Here is a 21,694-nt window from a genome sequence, read left to right on the forward strand (position 1 = left end):
AATGTCTACTTCTTCCACTGAAACGAAGGAGACTTCAGCTGCAATCTCAAATGCACTTACTAGGGAGGAAGTCCCACTGAATTCATTAGGACTAAACAGGCCTTAGAACTGCACAGCTTAACTTTGGGCTGGACCATGCCCTTATTTTTATTTGTCTCTTAAGTGCATCTTTTGCTACTAGCACACTCTTAGTTATTGCTCAATAACTGTGAGATAGAACAGAGGAAATACTTTCAGTTTAGTTTTATTATATTATAACATCTGCAACTACAGCTTATTTAGCCCAAAAAAATGTATTCCAAACTCTTTAAAAAATATCTACATTTTTCTTCTATTTTAAAAAATAAAAGCTACCTAGTATACCAAGACCGCTAACAGCACTTGAAAAAGGGTGCATTACGCATGGATATCCTACTGTAATTTCAGTCGCTGTCCGTGTTGTGTATTTCTCCTTCCTCTGCTGCTTTGGTCTTAGGTTTCAAAGAGTTTATTAAAGGCTGCTCCGATTTCTAAAACCATGTCAGAGGCTGTCATAGACCGTCCACACTTCTGAAAGGCTTGGTTGTTGCACTGCCTCGTAAGTGAACATGCTCCAAATGCAGCCACTAGGAAGGGGTTCTGACTAAAAAGGAAGCAATAATCTTCATTAAAACTGGAATGGGACTGAATTTTTCAAGGAGCTTCAGAAATCTTAACTCACTCTAGGTATTCGGCGTGGAAAGATATTTCAATTTCTTGGGAGAGATTTGCATTTATGTATACTGCTTTGCCTAACAGACAAGAATCTCTCATTCATTTTTCTGCTGCCCGAATGCACATTTTATTGTTTATCTACCCCTTCCTCCCCAGTAGTTTCCCTCCCGCCCCCAGTGTAATTCCAGTGAAGAACTAGGCTGCTGAAAATGCTCAGGTATGACCAGCACCTTACCCATTTGTTTTTTCTGGTCCAGCGAGAAAGGCCCAGTGTGCTAGAACTCCAAGAGAACCTGAGAGGAGATCGCCTTGTCCACCACACCTTCTGCTGCTTCCTTCATGACTGCATACGAGCACTACAAAAGGGGGGGAAATACCAGGCTTAGGCTGGCTCAGCCAGTGGCAGCCCCGCGCCTGAACAGGGTTTGGATCTGGCGTAAATTTTAACACCAGCTTGCTTTATGCCAGCTTCTTCTGTATAGGATTGCTCGCTAATTCACCAAAGTTTTCCAACTGTATTTTAAAGGGGAGAGGCGGGAGATGTAATGAGCAGTACCAAGTGGGCAGGGTTCCTAGGGCTCACCCCAGATTTAAGAAGTGGCAAGGTTTATCCGTTACATGATTGCAGTGCCGTCTATTAGCTGCAAGGGCTAGAAAATAATTTCTGCCATATCCCTGAAGGGTCCATTATTTGTGCACACATATGAATATTCTAGATTATTATTATTTGCATTTATTAGTCACTTATGGAAATGACTCAAAGCAACTTACAGGCACAATGCACAGTGTATACAGCCGTACCTTGGATCTCAAACACGTTGGCTGCCAAATGATCGAAACCCAGAAGTGAGTGTTGTGGTTTTCAAAAGATTTTCAGAAGCTGAACATGGCTTCCGAACATTTTGAAGTCAAACGGATTTCCGGAACAGATTTTGTTTGACGTCCAAGGTACGACTGTATTTAGTTGTCAAAGCCCAACTCCTGAATTTTGCCAGTTCTTGGCCTCTTTTTCGCCATTGGCTATGAGGAACTTTGTGCAGAGGGGCTAGCCTCATGCTTTGTTAGCTTAAGTGAGGAACAACACAATCTCTCTTTTTAAAAGGACATGCAGAGGGAACCACTGATTTGTTCTGCCATAAGGATTTGTAGGCAACAGCTTACATCAGCTGCATATGAAAGCACCCTGTGTGTTTGCTGCTGCATGTTATGTAATTATCTTCTGTAATTACTCACTAATTTCTGTATAATTCTGCAGGACTAATTACTTAGGAAAAATAAATAAATACACAAAAGAATCTCCTTTGTGGTTAGATGAACATTCTTATTAGCATGTAATTTTATCACACATTTGATGTGCCCCACAGCCCCAGTAGCTAACATTTTCTGTGTACATCTTAAATCATAATGCTTGCTGCCATTATTTGAGTATAATATTCATATTTAATACTGACACTTTCACTATAAATTCATTAATCAACAATTTTTACCCATCTAATAAAACATTATCCTCCTGCTTATAATGTTCAATATTGAATATATGCTTGTCAGCATTAGTTTTTGTTTTTCAGGATTATCTATCTATAATAGGACCAAGCAACTCTATTTATCATTCTGTTTGCTGTGTTTATTCTTCACTTACCTTTTTCTCCATCTGAAATAAGATCACGTTCTCCTTTCTGAACAATTGTCAAATTCCCCAAGGCTTGGCTGAGCCTTAGCAGACATCCATGATGATCATTGCTATCAACAGGGTCCCTAAGCTAAGACAGAGGGGGGTGGGGAATCATACAGAATCAAAATACATCTTCCAGTGATGTAAAATAATGTACGTTACCATCATTTTATGCACACATTTTATCAGAAAAACTACCCAGCCATTAATTCAGGAATGGGCAACCTGTGGTCTCATTTCCTATCATCTGTGGTGGCTCCCTGGTTGTGGAATGCTCCTTTCAGAAAGGCACCGTCATTACATGTCTTTAGACGCCAGGCAAAAACATTCCATTTTACACAGGCCTTTGGCTATTAAATAATCCATGGCCTGTGAAAGTGTGTGAGAGAGGATTGTCATTTATTATGATTATTTTACTACTATAGGCTGTGTCTGTCAGTATGCTTTTTCACTATGTGTTTATCATTGGTGTTTTGCAATGTGTTTCTAATGCTGTACACCGCCTTGAGAACTTTTAATAAAGGGCGGTTATAAACTGAATTAGCAGCAGCATATGCAGGGGTGGGGTGGGGAGAAAGGGAGTGGAAAAGAGGTAATAGAAGGAGTCTACTTGTGGTCAGTACCTGTCCAACACTATCAAGCAGCCCCAGAGACCCCCAGCAAGTGACTTCTCACAGATTACCCCCAAAGGAATAAGACCCTTGCCAGAAAAAGGGTTCCCCACCTCTGCACTAATCAGTTATTACAGGCGGGTGCTGTCTCATGCAGGCTTTACGTAAACATTGTTAAGGCTGCAACCCTGAACATCATAATTAGGGAGCAGGCCCCACTGAACCTAGTGCTGTTCATAGGATTGAGCTATAAATGTAATTTGGTCTTGGATTTAATTTGCTTTCCCTAAGTATCACTGAAAACATAGTATGAACTCACCATAGCTTCATACAGTCTGCTGAACTCCATGGCATTCGGAGTAAGAATCGCTCTAGGGTAACCCTGAATGAGAGATGGCTGCTGGGCAATTAGCCATAAACCATCCTGCGTCGGGCAGCAAGAGAGAAACATTTACTGGCAAGAACAACATCATGCAAATAAGCTAATGAAAACATAATACTTACAGCATCAATTACGATAGGAATTCCTTTGACCTTCGATTTTTCTATGATACCCTGCGTTTTTTTTAAAAAAGAGCAGACTTTTAAGAACTGAAAATGAAACCTCTTCCCGTTGTTCAATTAACTCTTACAATTTCATAGTAAAAACTCGAAAAACACCTGTCTACTTCAAATAGGACTTAGTTGAATACAACCCCATGCTTACAAAATTGTTTCTCTTCTGGGTTACTCTAATTGTGGCTGAAACACAAAACGCATACTCCTGGATCTTTAAAACCACCAATGCAGGGATGGATGATCAACCTTTTTCAACTTATAGGCCACATTTGCTGTTGGCCAGACCTCAGAGGGCTGCAGGCCAGCAGAGGATGCGGCCAAAGCTCGCACATGCAAAGACATGTTTGCACATGCATAAGCCTTCAGGCAGCAGGGAGGGCTTTTCTCTTTATCATAGTGCTGAGCTGGGAGAAAAGGAACCTCTCCTCTGAGAAATGGAATGCTGGGGAGAGTTCTCTCTGTTTTTCAGAGATCATTCCGAAGAACAAATAAGAGTAGGAGGAATAGCATTCTCTCTGTTCTTCAGAGATCACTGAAGAACGGAGACAATGACTTTATCCCCCATAGCATTGCTGGGCTGATGGAAGGAACCTCTCCTCATCGTACAACAATGGGAAGAACAGCACTTATCTGGAAAAGGTGCCTCTCATTCTGGTGCACCACTACTGTTAAGAGGCACGCAAAGGAGCACCCCTTCCTGTTCCCTGAGTGCTAATACCTCTTAGCAATGGTGGTGTACTAGAGAAGTGACTCTGCAAAAGGAAAAGGCACCGCCCAATATGCCAGCTGCTGGCAGCACATGCTAAATGGCTTGGTGGGCCTGACTGGACCCCTGCATTAATGAAACACTGCCTTTATAAAATTTTTGTTTTCTGACCACTGACCTGAGAGGTCAGTCTCTAGTGCTACACAGCATCTCCAGCCTTAACCTCCCACAACCATACTTTCCTACCTGGCACAATAACTAAGGCACAATCTGTTATGTCATGATTTATGTTGTGCACCCTAATCTGGAAACAGATTTCACAGAAACCACAGTTTGGGATCAGGGCATCAGAAGAACAACAGAAGTCATCACTGGGCCATGTGGTTCATCTGTGTATGGTATATACATTAAGGGATTTGGGGAGGTTTACAAACATGTAATGGTTACTTTTTTTAAAGTGAGATGGCCAGAAGATATTGATAGTTTACCCAGAAGAAGGCAGCTATAAAGTGGTGCTAATCATATGATGTCATTATTATGGGACTTCTGCATTTTCATTTCCATTTCTCAATTTTTTATAATGCAGACTGGTCCTACTCAAAAGTACAAGCAAGACAGTTCTCTAGATAAATGCTTCTTCATTTGCTCACCTTTTAGTGTAAGGGGGGAGGGAGAAATACTGTGAACTATTTCCGTTGGTCACTTTTATCACTGCCAGGACTAGGTAAGCAATAAAACCGATGCCCTTGTTGCTGAGCTCTATCAAACACGAGCAAGCAAAGGATGGCTTGGATATTATGATCCATCTTGAAACCCCCTATACTGATGTTGTTTTGTTACAATGGCTCAACTGTCTATTCCAAAGGGAGGTGGAGCTCTCCCACATAAAGAAACACAGGAACATTGCGAATCTTGGGGATCATTAAGTTATCTGCAAGAGTTTCACATAAAGGCAACTTTCATCAACTTTAGCTGCTAATCCTGCCATTTTATAATCACCTTCAGTTTCCAACATCAAGAATATCACCAACAGTGATGAATTCAATGAAAAAGGGTACATTAAAGCATCATTACTATGCAAGGTATTGTCCAATTTACCTTGGCATTCTCAAGTAGTACATCATCTCTACCCAATCCAGGTCCGATAACAACCGAGTGTAGACGTGGTAGCCACTTTTCCACTTCATGAACAGCATTAGGGCTGTCACTAGACAGAGTAGAGCACAGATTGGCATGTTTCCAAAAAAATCTGATTTCTTGCATTTGCAAGGAAGTGCAATTTTCAGCTTAAGTGTACTGGGTGCCAGCTCCCCAAGCTGCCTTCTGTAAACAACCACAACCAGTTTCTCAAAGTAATTGCTAAACCATTTTTCTCCTGAATAAAAGCATGCCATATCCATACATTTATATAGATAATGTATCACTTTGGCAAAAATGCCTCGGCAGTTTACAGAAATTATAATTTTTCCTTTTCTACAGGAGATGGCACGAGAAACTTCCATCTGCCTGGAAAGCTGACAAACAAAAGCAGGAAAGGGAGATGAAATTCCCACATGGCTGGCTGCCATGTTTCCTTTTTGATTTTGGAAGGAGGAGGAATTCCCATGGGTAGCATACACTTCCTGTCCCCTCAAGTTCCAATCCCTGTATGCCATGTGACTTGTTTCATATTTTATTTTCTGGCAATGTCTTGATTTTATTCCCCCGCCCCATCTCAAATTCCTGACTGTATCTTTCAAGCAGCAGCTGTAGCAACCAAACTTTTAAGATTTACAGTTGGGTGTAATACCTATCTATGCACATAGGCTTGTTTTAGCACAAAGCATCATTCAACTGGCTGCTGTGGAAGAGTCCCTTCTGTGTCTCTACTGGTGCTTTCTTGAGGCTTTACTGTGTCACTTTAAAAACAACAACACTGTAGTAAGAGACTAAACTAATGGTTTGGACACAGCTTGGGTAGATAGAAAGGTTAATGCTGCAGTTGGGACTTTCAGCACCACCACTTTTGGAAGGCAGAAGGTGGCACTATTTGCAAGTTATGTGAATACAATTAAAATGTCATTAAATGTTGCCTCGAAGTTTAGAGAAGTATTGGCATCTGGATTGGTTTTAGTTACAGCAGAACAGAAGCTGGCTACTGTGAGTCAAAGCATGGCAAGTGTGGCAGACATGCGGGATTGCCCCATATACCATTAAAAAAAACAAAAAAACACATTTGAAATTCCAGCCATTAAGACAGATCCAGAGACAGCGTCCTCTGGACAGGATGCGAGCATCACAGCATGAAATACTTGAGTATAGGATACAAAGACCCAGGTAGGGTCACAAAAGGATTGGCGCCCTTTACCTGATCCTGGGAACCTAGCTCTGAGCTGCTACCCTAATACAACTAATACATGATCCATTAAGTCAAGTGAGAAGAATATAGGAGGAAAAGCAAAAGACAAAAGACAAAAAACAGGATACTTACAGAACAGGATGAACTATCAGCTCTGGGCTATAAGACTTTATTACAGTTGCTGCGTCTTTGGTACAAAATACATGGGATATGTCTGCACCCTATGAAAGTTAACATATAGTTATCCATTGATACTAATACAACATCATGCAAAGGCTAGCCATTAAAACCCAAACAAGTCAGTTCCATGCTTTCTAGCTTGAGTCTGCCCCGTGACCTTCTTAGTGACTTACAGAACAAAGCGATTTTTAGGTCCATTTCTCATACTAGTTACCCCAGTCCTAAATACATATACTTGAGCATGTCTCATGGACATTAATGGAACAAATTTGTTTAGGATCCAATATAAATACTCTCTCTACATATCAAAGCCCGTTTCCAATATTCCTTAACAATCTAGATGAAAAGCGCATTCATCTCTCTTTTCCCAACATTGATAGCTTGGCTTTAGCAAAATCTTGAACAGTAAAACATTTTGTTGATATGTGCATTGGTAGCTTTCTCCCCACTGGAATTCCGTTGTTGAGATCACAGTAGCAAAATACATTACAGACGGAATTCTACGCTGTGTATGATGGCTTTCTACACTTTATTATTAAGATGGCAATTAATATTTATTAAAGCAGCCTTCTAAGGGCACAATCAGTTACTATCCACATACTTGAGCCAGTCTGATTCCAAAGCATTTTAAGTACACTTGAAGTTCAGAGATACAACCCTCAGAAAGCTATGATTCAACAACACACCTAAGAGGCTGTTTTCACTGGATTTAAGTACCCTTAACTGTTGAATAATGGGATACGGGTGGCACTGTGGTCTAAACCACTAAGCCTCTTGGGCTTGCCGATCAGAAGGTCAGTGGTTCAAATCCCCGCGATGGGGTGACCTCCCGTTGCTCGATCCCAGCTCCTGCCAACCTAGCAGTTCGAAAGCATGCCAAAAAGTGCAAGTAGATAAATAGGTACCACTCTGGCGGGAAGGTAAACACTGTTTCTGTGTGCTGCTCTGGTTTCAGTGTTCCATTGCACCAGAAGTGGCTTAGTTATGCTGGCCACATGACCCGGAGAAACTGTCTGCGGACAAACGCCGGCTCCCTCAGCCTGTAAAGCGAGATGAGCACTGCAACCCCAGAGTTGCCTGCGACTGGACTTAACTGTCAGGGGTCCTTTACCTTTTTTTTAACTGTTGGATAATTACCAGTGCCTTTGAAATAGGGGTGAGGAACAAGTGGACCTCCAGGTGTTGCTGGACTACAACTCCCATCAACCCTGAACTAGCCATGCGATGTTCCTTACCCATTTTAATGAAAAGTTAAGAGAGCACATACCACTTTGAGAGCTGAAATTGCAGCAAAATACGGTGCCCCTGTATACCTGACAAAAAAGAAAGAAAAAGAAAAGGATATTTATTAGGAGGCGTCTTTATTTTGCTAACAAGTTTGGTTGGTTGCTGAATTGGGATAAAGACAACTAACTAAAAATTATCATATCCCCCCCCACCTGCTAATTATGCATATATTTAGAAGTCTTAAATATGAGTGATGACACTATCACAACCGAGCGCCAGCAGAGAAGACTCTTGCCTACTAACAGCTAAGGGCATTTATGTTCAGTTAATGTGGTAGCTGCAAAGTAACAGATATTGTCTCTTCATTGGCTTGCTTCCAAGGCTCATACTTCATAGCTGTGATGAGCAGATTCTATGATAACAACTCTTATGTTAGCCTTTTCACAAATAACCAGACTCTCATTGCAGTTGAGACAAACGTGATTGTACAACTGCTTCTGCTTCTGTGGAATCTGAACGTAACAAGGAGGAAACCACTCTGGGCATCTGATTGGATTTTATTCTGATCCTGATCTGATTTGAGGATGTATTTTAATTGATTGTCTGATTTTATGTTAATGTGTTATACATTTGATGTTAGCCGCTCTGAGCCCAGCTTCAGCTGGGGAGGGCGGGATATAAATAAATTATTATTATTATTATTATTATTATTATTATTATTATTATTATTATATCAGATGCTCAAATTAAGACAGATGTGTATTTATTTATTTATTGGTTAGGCCAAGCAGAAGCTCTTTTTGATTAGGCATTATTAAATATAAAATCTAATGTTAAAGTAATAGTTTCTTCTTGGCATTATGAAATATTTGTCATCTTCATGCTGGGTCCTGCACTGCAGGGGGTTGGACTAGATGACTATTGGGGTTCCTTCAAACTCTACAATTCTGTGATTCTATGAAAGTACACAAACAGGTCTCCAGATTTCAAATTCTTGTGCTAGGCTGGGCTGAATTAGGACTGGGAAGCATCTTTGGCACTGACCATATGGGAAAATACTACCACCATACATTCTAGTGCATTACACTGTAGCAGAATATTAGGAATTTATTTTTCGAGGGGGAATGAAGACCCAGAGGCCGTGATGAAGAGCCTGAGGTTACAGCTTCCCTACCCTTAAATCAAGGCAGGGTTTTGTTTATTTTGCATCCAAATTCAGCATTGAAAAAAGTTAGATTTTTTACTTCTATAAATTCTGAAAATTGAATCACAGTCTCTTAAAATCTACTCTCTGTTTTCCTATTCCCCCTATTTTATTCTGATTAGACTAATGGGAAGCAGCTAGGTTAGCATTGGGAATGTCATCTGGTTATTCTTTCTGGCTTCTGGGCTTTTCATTCTGCTCACACACGTCAAGTGTGTATTTGCAGGCCTAAGGGAAAGCAACTTAACTCTCTTTAGTGGAAGCCGAGATTCCTGCCCTTTTTCTACGCTCACGGAATTGTACCACACATGCGCACACACACAAACGAATTCATTTCCTTAACAGTCAGCACAAATAACACTTCTCATGAAAGCCAAACATTTGCACAATGATGGGATCTCAAAAGGAATGTGAATTATGGCTGAAGATGCAGTTAAGAGCTAAGCTCTCAAGGTCAAATGCTACACCTTCCTTATTTCCCTAAGAGCTATGGTCACATGACATATGCACACATTTGGCCTCAAAGTAAAAAAAAAAAAAAAGTATTAAAATGACTATTAAGACATCTTCAGGTGTTTGATTTAAATGTGCAAGTAAGAATGTGGGAATGTGAGAATTGCCTCTAGACAACCAGGCAGGAAACCATGCCTAATAAAAGTAAGAAAATGATTAAAATATCTTTTTTGCAAGTTGGTAAGGTGCCAAATAAGGGACGCGGGTGGAGCTGTGGGTTAAACACAGAGCCTAGGGCTTGGTGATCAGAAGGTCGGCGGTTCAAATCCCCCGCAACGGGGTGAGCTCCCGTTGCTCAGTCCCTGCTCCTGCCAACCTAGCAGTTCAAAAGCACGTCAAAGTGCAAGTAGATAAATAGGTACCGCTCTGGCAGGACGGTAAACGGCATTTCCGCACACTGCTCTGGTTCACCAGAAGCGGCTTAGTCATGCTGGCCACATGACCTGGAAGCTGTACACTGGCTCCCTAGGCCAGTAAAGTGAAATGAGCGCCACAACCCCAGAGTCGTCTGTGACTGGACCTAATGGTCAGGGGTCCCTTTACCTTTACTTTTCAAGGTGCCAAATGGAACTTTTAAAAAAAGGCATGCTCAAGGAGGGCTAGTAAAATGTGTTGCAACCTAGTAATACTTGAAAACTTGCTTGCAAGGATGTTATGCATTTTCTTTTAACTTACTCTTGGCATCCTCCAATAATTCCTATTCGTCCATCTTGGCCTTTATGCTTTTTGGCAATTAGAGGAGGAATAACATTCCGCACCAGTTGAAATATATTCTCCATTTCCTTTACAGAATGTGTTTTGTGCACTGAGAATGATCTTTCTATAACTGAAAAAGAAATAAAGACATTTAAATAATTACTTTAAATTCAAGCTTTTCATAGCATTCACTGATAACACGAATATTTCCAAGAAATTAGAGTATTAAATATTGTTGCTTGCATCTTCAATTAACCAGCCCTATTCAAATAATAATAACACTTCCATGTTCCCCAACAAGGGAGCAGGAACGCACCGAAGAGTCCTCCCCGCTAGCCTTCACATGATGAACAAAACCACAATCTACACCTCTGTGAAATCTGGGTTCCAGGTCCAGTGCCAAGTCTACTTTACAGGTAGAGCTGTGCACACAAAGGCTCAATTGATACAACTGGCTACATTGTTTGCGTAATGTCGCATGGCAGGGGCAAACCAGCATGCCTGGTGCAGATATCTGATCAGAAAACTGTAAGAACAGTATTAGCACCAACTTGGTTTTTTGCGTCTGCGTTGCACTGCACACTCAAAGTAACCATGATATCAAACCATCATAGAAATGCTTATTTCTCTTGTATGGCCAACTGGCAATGTCAAAGGGACAATGTGTGTGTGTGCATGAGGGGTGGGAATACAAGCAAGAGGAAGGTGGTGTGCCTGAGCTCCAACCCTAATAACTTTCATGTGATGATCTCCAAGATTTCCCAGTCATCCAGTTTTATTAGTTGCAGGCCAACTTTCATATAAGGATGTAATTAACTCCTACACCTGGAAGAACAGCACTGAGCAAGAAGAACTTGTGCTGACAAGAATTATGAACTCGGGCCTAAGCCACTTATATCTCAAACTGCAAATTAGAAAAAGATTTAAATGGTCTTAGTTAACACTCACATTTTTTTGTAATAAAAAGCACGTAGTTAATAGATACCGAGTCAATGGTTAGGAGTTAAATAAAATGCTGGTTTTCTAGACATGAATGGGTGTTAAAAGACCCAAAATTTGTTCAAAATAAGCAACAAAATATCCTTCCATGTTTCTGCAGCTTAAAAAAAAACCCTACTTTGACAATTACGCTTCCAATTGACAATTGTATCACATAATTAGTAACTACCAATCATACTGCTGCTCTTCATTAGTGTTTCTGCTGAAGCGATGTCTACTTTTGAAACTGCCCATTCAAATTGTGCTTAGTTATCACAGTCAGAGGAATCTAACAAAGAGCTCAAAGTATCCACAGAGCGAAAAACATATCTGAAAAAGTCAGCATCAAACAAGAAAACTCCCAGTGGGTGCAAAATCAGCGAAATCTCTTCATTCTCAATACAACCCCTTCCACAATCAAACTTACTTTTTTCCAGTAAATATTAAGTACTTTCAGGTCAATATTCTGATCTCATCCTTTACAATGGAAACAATTCTTTAATTAACGCACTCCGCTTCCGCTGATGTTATTTACACAACATGTTGACACGTCTGTAACATATCTCCAACTGCATTAGAGACCCCAGCATGGATCACTCTAGGTGTAACTGTTTTATTTTGGTCGTAAATCCAAACAAGGAAGTCTGTAGTCACGGTAAACGGTTGCAGTGAATAGAGAACCATGCTGAATGCTAAAACCCCTCCTCCTTTCCTTTGGGGCTTCTATCAATGGCAGAAACTCCCCACATATATTTATACATTTCTGCACTATCCCAAGAACGAAAAGCTTGCTCACTTAAAAAAAAATAGTGTATCCTACAATATTCAGACCAAAGTACAAATCATGACGAAATTCAAAAAATCCATACTTGTAGACAGAAGGGTGAGAGCCACCGAAAGATTATGAGCACAGAGAAAGAAATGGAAACAGCTGCATTGCTGCTACTGCCTTCACAGTACAACTTATGTACTGTGTCCTCCCTCCTTCTCTCTCTACACACACACACACACAAAATTTTCTAAAGATTTGTAACTTTTCTTGCCATTTTCCTTGTGTTTTTTAAAATGGCATATTCTTAGACAATTGGATAAAACGTCCAAAATTCACAAAATAGATTATATAAAGTGATCGTGAAAGCAGATTAATGTCAAGTATTGAACGCCTGAAAGGAAACTCTAGTTTACCCAGAATATGATTAAGGGTGAGCAAACACTATCACTTAAAAGAGATCAGTTACCTATTAACACCCTGTTATGCTCATAAAAGGGGTTAAACGTTGGAGTATAATTTTATTTAGTAGTAGTATTGTAGAGGCAAAGATCTCCTCCAAATTATCTACTTAGAACACAATGCTATGTATGCCTACTTGGAAGTAAGTCTCCATGCATGAAAAGGGTCTTAAGCCGCAAGCAATTGAGGTCCCAGAATACAACAGCATGATTCTGTGAATAGAACCTACATTCAAACACAAGTTGGTACCTAACAAATACACAGTTCTCCTGCATCTTGGTTACCTCCAGTCCTGAAGAACACCAAAACAGTCTGCAAGTAGGTAGCATTAGAAGACTCCTTGCAGCCAGTTTTCAAACTGTGTTCCTTGTGAATACCAAGATGACAAGAAAAGATAAAATGCACTATTACTCAGTTTTCAATACGAAATAAAAGAAAAAAAAATCCTTCCAGTAGCACCTTTTAAAGACCAGCTAAGTTAGTTCTAGGTATGAGCTTTCGTGTGCATGCACACTTCTTCAGATACTCAGTTTTCAATGAGAAGTTGGATGGGAGTATTAAACATATTTAGACTAAACGTCTATCTAGTTCCTGATCTGTGGTATGCACTCCAGTTGAGCTTCTGATAATGTGCTTGCAAAGCATTTTGGAGTGACTTGGGTAAAAGAAGTTGAAAGGCAATCTCCTCATTTTTGGGAAGTTTCCTCTTTCAAAGTCAAACATGCCCATGCTGCATTTTTAAGGCAACAGCTATATTGACATTTGAACTCATTTGCCTTGCAAATTAAAACTAAGGCTACCCTAATACTATTCAAGTGTGGTAGGAAAATCTACTGCAGAAGACAGCCTCAGGACCATGAAGTGCAAGTACTAATGAAAATATTTTGCTGACCAGGATGCGATTTCACGCTGATTGCCAGCCCAGAAGTAGAATATCCAAGACTAATTCTATTCCCTGGCAAGATGGAAGTAGACTTGGATACGAAAAATATAAAAACTGCTCTAAAACCAGCCACCTTCTAAAAGTATCTACTATAGGTACCGTATTTTTCGCCCCATAGGACGCACCGGCCCATAGGACGCACCTAGTTTTTTTGGGAGGAAATAAAGGGAAAAAAATTATTTCCCCCCCAGGTGCGCTGCGCTAAGCCCGAAGCTTAGGGCGTGCTGAGCTCAGCGCGCCCCAAGCTTCTGGGTGCTGGCAAGGTCTCCGCTAGCCGTGGGAGAGCCACGCGGCTGCGCTAATCCCGAAGCTTGGGGCTCGTGGAGCTCGGCGCGCCCCAAGCTTCTGGGTGCTGGCAAGGTCTCCGCTGGCCCTGGGAGAGCCGCGCGGCTATCCCAAGGCTAGTGGAGTGCTACGCTAATCCCAAAGCTTAGGGCGAGCGGAGCTCAGCGCACCCCAAGCTTCTGGGTGCCGGCAAGGTCTCCGCTAGCCTTGGGAGAGCTGGGTCTCCCACGGCTAGTGGATAGCTTCCTGAAGCCTGGAGAGCGAGAGGTGTCGGTGCGCACCGACCCCCCTCGCTTTCCAGGCTTCAGGGAAAGCCTGCATTCGCCCCATAGGACGCACACACATTTCCCCTTCATTTTTGGAGGGGAAAAAGTGTGTCTTATAGGGCGAAAAATACGGTACTTATATATTATGCTTTTAAACCTTCCCTGGCAATTACAAATGTTGTTTCAAGTGCAAAAACTATTACTTCCAGAATTTCTATGAAACACTAAAGATCAAGCAACAAGAATTTTATTTCAAAGATGAACAAAATTCCCTTTTTAATCCACTAAATTCACAAATGATTGCTCTACATTTTTAAAAAAGAGCTATGTAAACTACATCAGTGATCATGATCTGTTCCATGATAACTCTGCAAAAGAGCATAACATTAAATAAACACCATTATCTATGTAGACTTATCAACCAAGCCCAGTGTTTTGATTCATTTTTCACATATACCCATGAACTGCCACCCCAACCCCTCGGGGACCATTTCACTGACTTTAGAAAATTTCACCACAAATGTGCACAAAAATCTTAGCTACCGGGTCCCAACATTATTTATACAATAGAATGTAGTACCTATGGGTGGTGAAAGTGATGTTGACATAGAATTAAAGTTAAAATTATCTCCGTATGATCGGTGATTTGATCTCTGTGAAGGATTGCTAGGTATATACTGGGACCTTTGTGATACAGTGGAAGAAATCCCTGCTAACATCTGTCCCAACATCTGCAACATCTGGAGCTCTCTGGCGTGCTCAGCTTCACGCCGTTTGTCTTCGATTTTAAGCCTCTGCTCTTCATATTTGTAAAATTTCTCTTCGGTATCCATGCTTTGTTGCAGAAACTTCTCCATCATTTTGTCCAGTGTTAAGTTTGCATGGCGTTTTTTTGATCTTTTAGCCTGAGATAATAAGGGTGGTGCATTGGTGTGAGCATTAATTTGTTTAAAACCTAAAACAAAAGTAGATAAGTTAGTTTTTCATGTTTTGACCAAACTTAAGAGAAAATTAAATAGTGAAGAGTGTCACTTTAGTTACATAAATATTTCCAGTAATCAGGTAGAGTTTTCATATTGACATAATTTATATGTTTCTATAACATTTATGTTTGTACATATGGAACTTGAACAACCAAATTTTTAAAACAAGTATTTGTGTATTGCAGATAATTGCTCAATTCAACTTTTTACAGTAGAAGCCTATGCATGTTTACTTGGAAGTAAGACCCATTATATTCTTTGGAATTTACTTCCAGATTAAGTGTGCACAGGACTGCAGCCTTAATGCCCTGCTTTCAGATCTGCATTGCAAAAGGTCACAACTGTAAACCTCTCCCCTTTGATGTTATTTATGTGTAAAAAGTTTGTTTCAAGTGTGACTCTATTAGCCTAAGGACACCAACTTGAAGCCAGTTTTGTGTGGAATATATGCAGATTTATGCATGTGTATTAGCCCTGCCCAATTCACATAAAACTCAACATTGAAAAAAGACAAAAGCAGATTCCAGTTTTTCTTAGAATTGTTTTCTAAAAATAACACACACACCTACATGTGAAGGATGTACATGGTATCGCTTCAATTTGTTTGTGGAAATTTAAATTTAGTCTGAGTTGTGTAAGTGAACAATAAATATGAGGGTGGAGGGCTTTTGTTTTTAACCCAGATGAAAAGTTGTGTATTTACAAAAGAAATACTATAGAATATATTGTCAAATAAAGATGCATGGTGGCCTTCAGGCCCGCCAGCCTAACAATCCTCCTGCTTTAAAATCATCATCATCATCATCCTGCAAAAGAATTTCAAATTTGGGGCACTGTACACCTGATGTACACTGCATGCAGTATTCTTGCCTTAGGTGTATGAGCTGGTCATTTGTGTTTAAATACAGAGGTGACCGTATGTAAATGACCATAGATTCTCCCCCCAATCACAGAAGGGAAGAGGAGATGGACAATGCCAGCTAAGGACTGCTGTGCTTGGCCCAAGTTGGTGCTTTTAAACTAAAAAAAGAGGATGCAAAAGTGATAATTACAGTGCTGTTGAGATGGCAGACCCTTTACTGGGTTTTGGGCCCCAGCAGGTGCCCACCCCCAGAACAGTGGAATGTGGGGTGGTGTAGTGTCTTCAGAACTTTGGGCTGTCGCCATACACAAAAAACAAAGTCTTGATCTGGCACTGTATTTCTGTCACTATTGGATATGCCTTTTATGTAGGTGGTATATCCAGGACAAAGAAGCTCCCTGGCTATATTTTATGGCGCACTCCTAATACAGAGTAACAGGGATTCATTTTAAAACAAAAGTCACCTGCCAATAACCAAAGGAAGGACCATTTGACAACGTTAACAGGCCACAGCAGTGCCACAGCTATGGGGATGGAGTTAGGGACTAGCCAGGGTTTGGGTTTTTTTTGCCCTGGGTTAAGCCTCCCAGCCTGTGTGTGTGTGTGTGTGTACACAAACGTCTGGGCTCTTTTCTTTTTTTGCCAAACTGAGTCTTTGACCTGGGTGAAACAAAGCCTACTTTCACCCAAGGTTAGGCGGAGAAATCTCCAGAGTTGTTTGGGTGTGTGATGGAAAGTGGGGAGTGGGGCATCGCCTTTCCTTTTAGACAAGAGAAGGGCAAAGGAAATACACAGCGCTGCTGCTCTCCGGGTGAAGTCATCATGAGAACACCAGCTTTCCCCCAACACTTCATATTTTGGAGAGAGACATCGGCACAGACTAGGGAGGAGCAGGGCAATGAAAACAGGGCGCGTGTGTTGTGCGCCTGTGAGGGGGGTGCGATTGTTCTATGGATGCCCCCCGCCCCCCACGCGCAACATTGTGTGGCAGGTGCTGCCATAAGGGGAACAGAGAAAGAGAGACTTCTGCTGTGGCGCCTTCGACTTCCTTTCCTTTCTCTCCACTCACCTTCTGCCGGCGGCAGCGGGATGGCGAAGGGCGGGCACTCCACTTTGATGGCGTGCTCGGCGTAGGAGGAGCACTCCCCGGACTCCTCGTGGAAGTTGTCCCTCGGGGGGGACTCCAGCAGCTCGCCGCCCTCCTCGTCCAGCTCGTCTTCGTCTTCCTCCTCCGCGTCCACCTGGCGAAGCAAAGCCCCGCCGCCGGGCCTGGCGGAAGGGGGCGCGGCGGCGGCGGCGGCGGCCAGGATGGCGGAGGCGGCCAGGGCGCCGGGCTGGTGCTGCTGCTGCAGATGCTGCTGCTGCTGCCTCCGCCGGCCCCCGGGCTCCCCGCCGGGCGCGGGGCTCAGAGGCCTGTCGTCGAGGCCCATTGCCGCGCCGGCCCTCCCGCTGAGGATGCGGTCCATCTCGTCGTAGTACTTGCAGATCTTCCTGGCGTGCCCGTTCTTCTTGAGCCCCTCCCGGGCCTGGTAGTACTGGCGCTTGAGGCCCTTGATGCGGATGCGGCACTGCTCCGGGGTGCGCTCGAAGCCCAGCTCGGCCAGGCGGCAAGCCACGTCCCGGTACACATGGCTGTTGCGAAAGTTGCCGTCCAGGGCGCTCTGCACGTCCGCCTCCCCCCAGATCTCCAGCAGAGCCCGAGTCTCCAGCTCCGACCACAGGAAGCCGCGCGTGTTGGTGATCATCCTGGCGGAGGCGGCCCGCCCACCCGGGCGGCCGCGCTCGGAAGGGAAGGGGCGATCAATGGCAGGCAGGCAGGCAGGCAGGCCGGCGGGGGGGTCAGCCGCTCCCGCAGCTCCCCCTCTCAGCGGCCCCAGCGAGGCGGCGGTTGCGGCGGCCGAGATCCCATCCCTTCTCTCGCCGGCGGCGCCGCCTCACGCGCCCCGCTCTCTCCGTATAGTCCGCCAACCGAAACTTTCCACACGCAACGAACGGGGCCTCCGCCGCCGGCCTGACGGGCCTGGCCTTCCTCAGCCTCGTCTGCGGCTGTCGCTCCCTCGCCTCAGGCGGCGGGAGCTCGGTGGCGGCGGTGGTGGCGGCGGCGGCAGAGGAGGGGGCTGCGCTTGGAGGCCCATCGCCTCGCGGAGGCCTGAGGCCACGGGGCTCGGAGAAGAAGAAGCAGCGGCGGCGGCGGCTGCCGAGAAGCACCGGCGCGGCCTCTTTCCCCCCTCCGCTCGCTCCACGGCGGGCCCAAGCCGGCCCGGCGTCAGCAGCGCGCATTGCGCTCCAGCTGCCCCCTCCCCTTCGTGTGCGCGCACACCCGCATCCGCGCGCGCGCCAGCCAGTCGCCCAGGTTCACACACAAAGCAGCGAGGGTGATTGTCGCACAACTTCAGTGGTGGGGGGGGAGGGGGAAGGGGAGAACAATAGGCAAAGGTCTCCTCCCGAGGAAAAGCCGTCGCGTACCTTGCGCCCCTCTCCCCCCCCCAAAAAAAAAAACAATGAGGAATGCTGCATTCAGACAAAAACGCATGGTGCAGACGAAGGGGTTTCAGGCAGGAATGCGCCAGGAAGACCACGGAGAGACACGGGGAAACGGGTTGGAAGGAGCGCGCACACGCCAGCACCAACATTGCTAGACGGCCTCCCGCCCCCCCCCCCTCCTCTCCTCCTTCCCCCAAAGCGCAGACAGGGATAGACTCCAATCCAAGCAGTGGAAAAGAAAAGAAAGCGCCTTCCGTTTGCTTTGCTTGACAGCTTGCTGTCGTTTTCGACGAACACTACCACGAATCCGAAGCGACGGGCAGTTTTATCCGGCCTTGCTCCCCACCAGCACCTTTCCTAAAGCGAACGTGAGAATCAGCTGGCACAAGAGGTACTACTCGTACTTTTCCCCTCCTCACGGTGAAACCACAACAAAGACACGCATGTATTTTTTGTTACGGGCGTTTTCGTTGGATGTTACGTCGCAAGAAATGCTGCTGTTGCTATCTAACCTTTTAAACACTGGGTTAGCGCCAAGAATGTACGACGAGAATACAGAAATTATGGCCCTCTTTATTATGTTGAAAAGGATAAAACGCCATATTTCAAAAAAGCAAGAAAGATAAGCAATTCCAGCCCACGCCTGGAGGATTTTTTCGCCATACAAACTACTATGAACTACTTCGTAATTTGTGATGACTTGCATCAGTGAAATGGGTCATCACAGGTGTAACCGGATAGATTGCTTTCACATCACCTCCTGATGGATTAAGCTACCTACCAATAAATCGTGTAGAGAAGTCGAGAGATGTCCACACCTCGTATAATCAGCCCTTTCTGTCAACTGTTCGGTGGCGAGTCACCCTAGACTGGTCGATTTTTTATTCTGTGCTCCAGGGCTTCAGTCTGCGGGCATGAGCATTACATTCTGACCTGATGGGTTTCTTTTAAATTCTCGGTGACTATAGAGAGATGACTGCAATAGGTTTTAAAAATATGCACACCCATACGTTTAATCTCAAGCCCTAAACCATATCTTGCTTATATATTCCAGTATGTCATGCATCCAAACTCATCTGTTTATCTTCGAATCTGCTTGCGCTACCTTCAGCTGTGGCAATTACCGTATTTTTAAGCAGGCGAGGCGAGCTACAAGCAGACAATAACTTAACAGATTCCATTTAAAAATGCTTTTAACCCCCCCCCCCCCGCAAAAAAGGCCCCTCTCCATATCTGGCCTGTGGCTAACTGCAAAGAAGCACATCTGGCGCGGTGAGCCACGCAACCCACGAAAGGCGATTTTTTGGTACCTTTTCCATACTGCAGCCAGAGCACCGCTGCTGCTGAGATCAGTACTGCGATCACACAGGTGTCCCTTCCCCAAACCATCCCTGAGAAAAGGATTTGCACGAGCTCACCGCGGGGCCCTGCCTCGCCCGAGCGGCTTGGACTCTGCTCTCCCGCCTCTTACCTAGCCGCCAAGCGGGGCTCGAACCAGCTGCTGCCAAGCACGCGCGCAAGCGGCACACAAGATGCATCCGAGCTGCTTCCGGGTCCGACCCGCAGCGAGTGGGACGCTTAGGCCACTTTCGCCCCGCCTCCTAAGCCCTCGGGAACGCCCCCTCGTGGGAAGCCAATCTGAGCGGGCTCAGCCCGCTGATTGACAGTAGACACGCAAACGCGCAAAAGGTTAGTAGGCGGGGCTAGTGCTGCTATAGAGAGCGTGCTTTTTATTTTTTTTTTACCTGGAGACTGACTCACGTGTAGCAGTGGCCGCGTTGCTGCTGCTGCTCCTGTTCAAAAAGACTCAAATATTCTTTTACTGAGTCGCAAACAGACCGGTAGAGGGGTGGTGTTTTCTTGCAGTCGCTCTCTCCCATTGATTTTAATGACATTTCCTGCGCCATTAATTATGTTTGGGATTGTAATCTTAAATTTCCGAGGCGGAGTTCAGTCCAGCCGCAAGAGAAACTACCAGCATGAATTTGACCAAACTGCAGGAGGCAGTGGAAGACAGGAGTGCCTGGCGTGCTCTGGTCCATGGGGTCATGAAGAGTCGGACACGACTAAACGACTAAACAACAACAACAGCAGCAACAACATCATGTCTCTACTCAGTCTCTAGGCTAAAAATACCCAGTTCCTTCAACCTTTCCACACTGGACTTATTTTCCATGCGACTTACTAGCTCTGAACCCATGAGCTTTCTCTTCATACTGAAAGAGAAAAACAAAGTGAAGAACGAAGACCTATTATTTAATACAGGATATAAAGGGCAGTGGTGTAGCGTGGGTTGTCAGCACCCAGGGCAAGGCAAGTAATTTGCACCCCCTAACCCGTGGATTTGCGCCCCCTAACCCATGGATTTGCACCCCCTAACCCTAACCCCCAGATGTTGCGCCCGGTGCGGCCGGCCCCCCAGCACCCCCCACGCTACGCCACTGATAAAGGAAGATATGAGGTGCAACTAATAGCATGCACTTTAGATGAGCGATCTCTGTGTCACAGAAGTAGGACATGTTCTCTTATCCCCGGATTATCTGTTTCAGCGATGAAGGGTGTGACGCCTTGCTTATTAGGCAACACATCTGGAACAGCTGTAGAGACATTGCTGCACAGGTGTACTGGTATGACTCTCCTAAAGGGAAGACAGGCACTTCTTACAGCAGTGTTTCCCAAACTTGGGTCTCCAGCTGTTTTTCAGACTACAACTCCCACCATCCCTAGCTCGCAAGACAGGGACAATGGGAATTGGAGTCCAAAAACAGCTGGAGACCCAAGTTTGGGAAACACTGTCTTACTGCATGAGTAAACAATGTAAAAGGAAGGCATACCTTCCAAATAACCTGTACAGAATTATCTAATACTGTTCTCTTTAGCAAGCAAATTATATCACAATTTTATAAAATTGCAGTAACTGGGATGAGTAACAGCATGGTGAACATTGCTCTTTCTTCTAGGTTCTACACCATGGGTAGGCAAACTAAGGCCCGGGGGCCGGATCCGGCCCAATCACTTCTCAGTCTGGCCTGCAGACGGTCCAGGAATCAGTGGGTTTTTACATGAGTAGAATGTGTCCTTTTATTTAAAATGCATCTCTGGGTTATTTGTGGGGCATAGCAATTCATTTTTTCCCTTCAAAATATGGTCCGGCCCCCCACAAGGTCTGAGGGACAGTGGACTGGCCCCTGCTGAATAGGTTTGCTGACCCCTGTTCTACACAGTGTCTTTCAAGGTTCTTCCAAAACCTCCCACTCTTGAATA

The 21,694-nt window shown here is 44.2% G+C and overlaps 1 protein-coding gene across 5 annotated transcripts; it reads right to left on the reverse strand.

Annotated features, from left to right (window-relative positions):
• Nucleotides 1-228: 228 nt before the first annotated feature.
• Nucleotides 229-20,035, reverse strand: NAXD (NAD(P)HX dehydratase). 5 transcript variants are annotated; one of them, XM_079972699.1, is made up of 11 exons: nt 17,016-17,768; nt 14,682-15,056; nt 10,378-10,528; nt 8,026-8,071; nt 6,711-6,799; nt 5,339-5,447; nt 3,481-3,531; nt 3,296-3,400; nt 2,333-2,453; nt 929-1,049; nt 229-622 (listed from the first exon to the last, which is right to left on the reverse strand). In XM_079972699.1, the coding sequence occupies exons 1-11, from the start codon at nt 17,689-17,691 to the stop codon at nt 472-474; spliced, it is 1,995 nt and encodes a 664-aa protein (XP_079828825.1). In that variant the 5' UTR covers nt 17,692-17,768; the 3' UTR covers nt 229-471. The 5 variants fall into 5 exon arrangements, with proteins under 5 accessions (XP_079828825.1, XP_079828827.1, XP_079828826.1 ...); XM_079972701.1 differs by lacking the exons at nt 14,682-15,056; nt 17,016-17,768 and adding an exon at nt 19,902-20,035; XM_079972700.1 differs by lacking the exons at nt 14,682-15,056; nt 17,016-17,768 and adding an exon at nt 19,741-19,875.
• Between the last annotated feature and the right edge of the window lie 1,659 nt (nt 20,036-21,694).

Source organism: Podarcis cretensis (assembly GCF_951804945.1).
Source record: "Podarcis cretensis genome assembly, chromosome: 4".
NCBI lineage: Eukaryota > Metazoa > Chordata > Lepidosauria > Squamata > Lacertidae > Podarcis > Podarcis cretensis.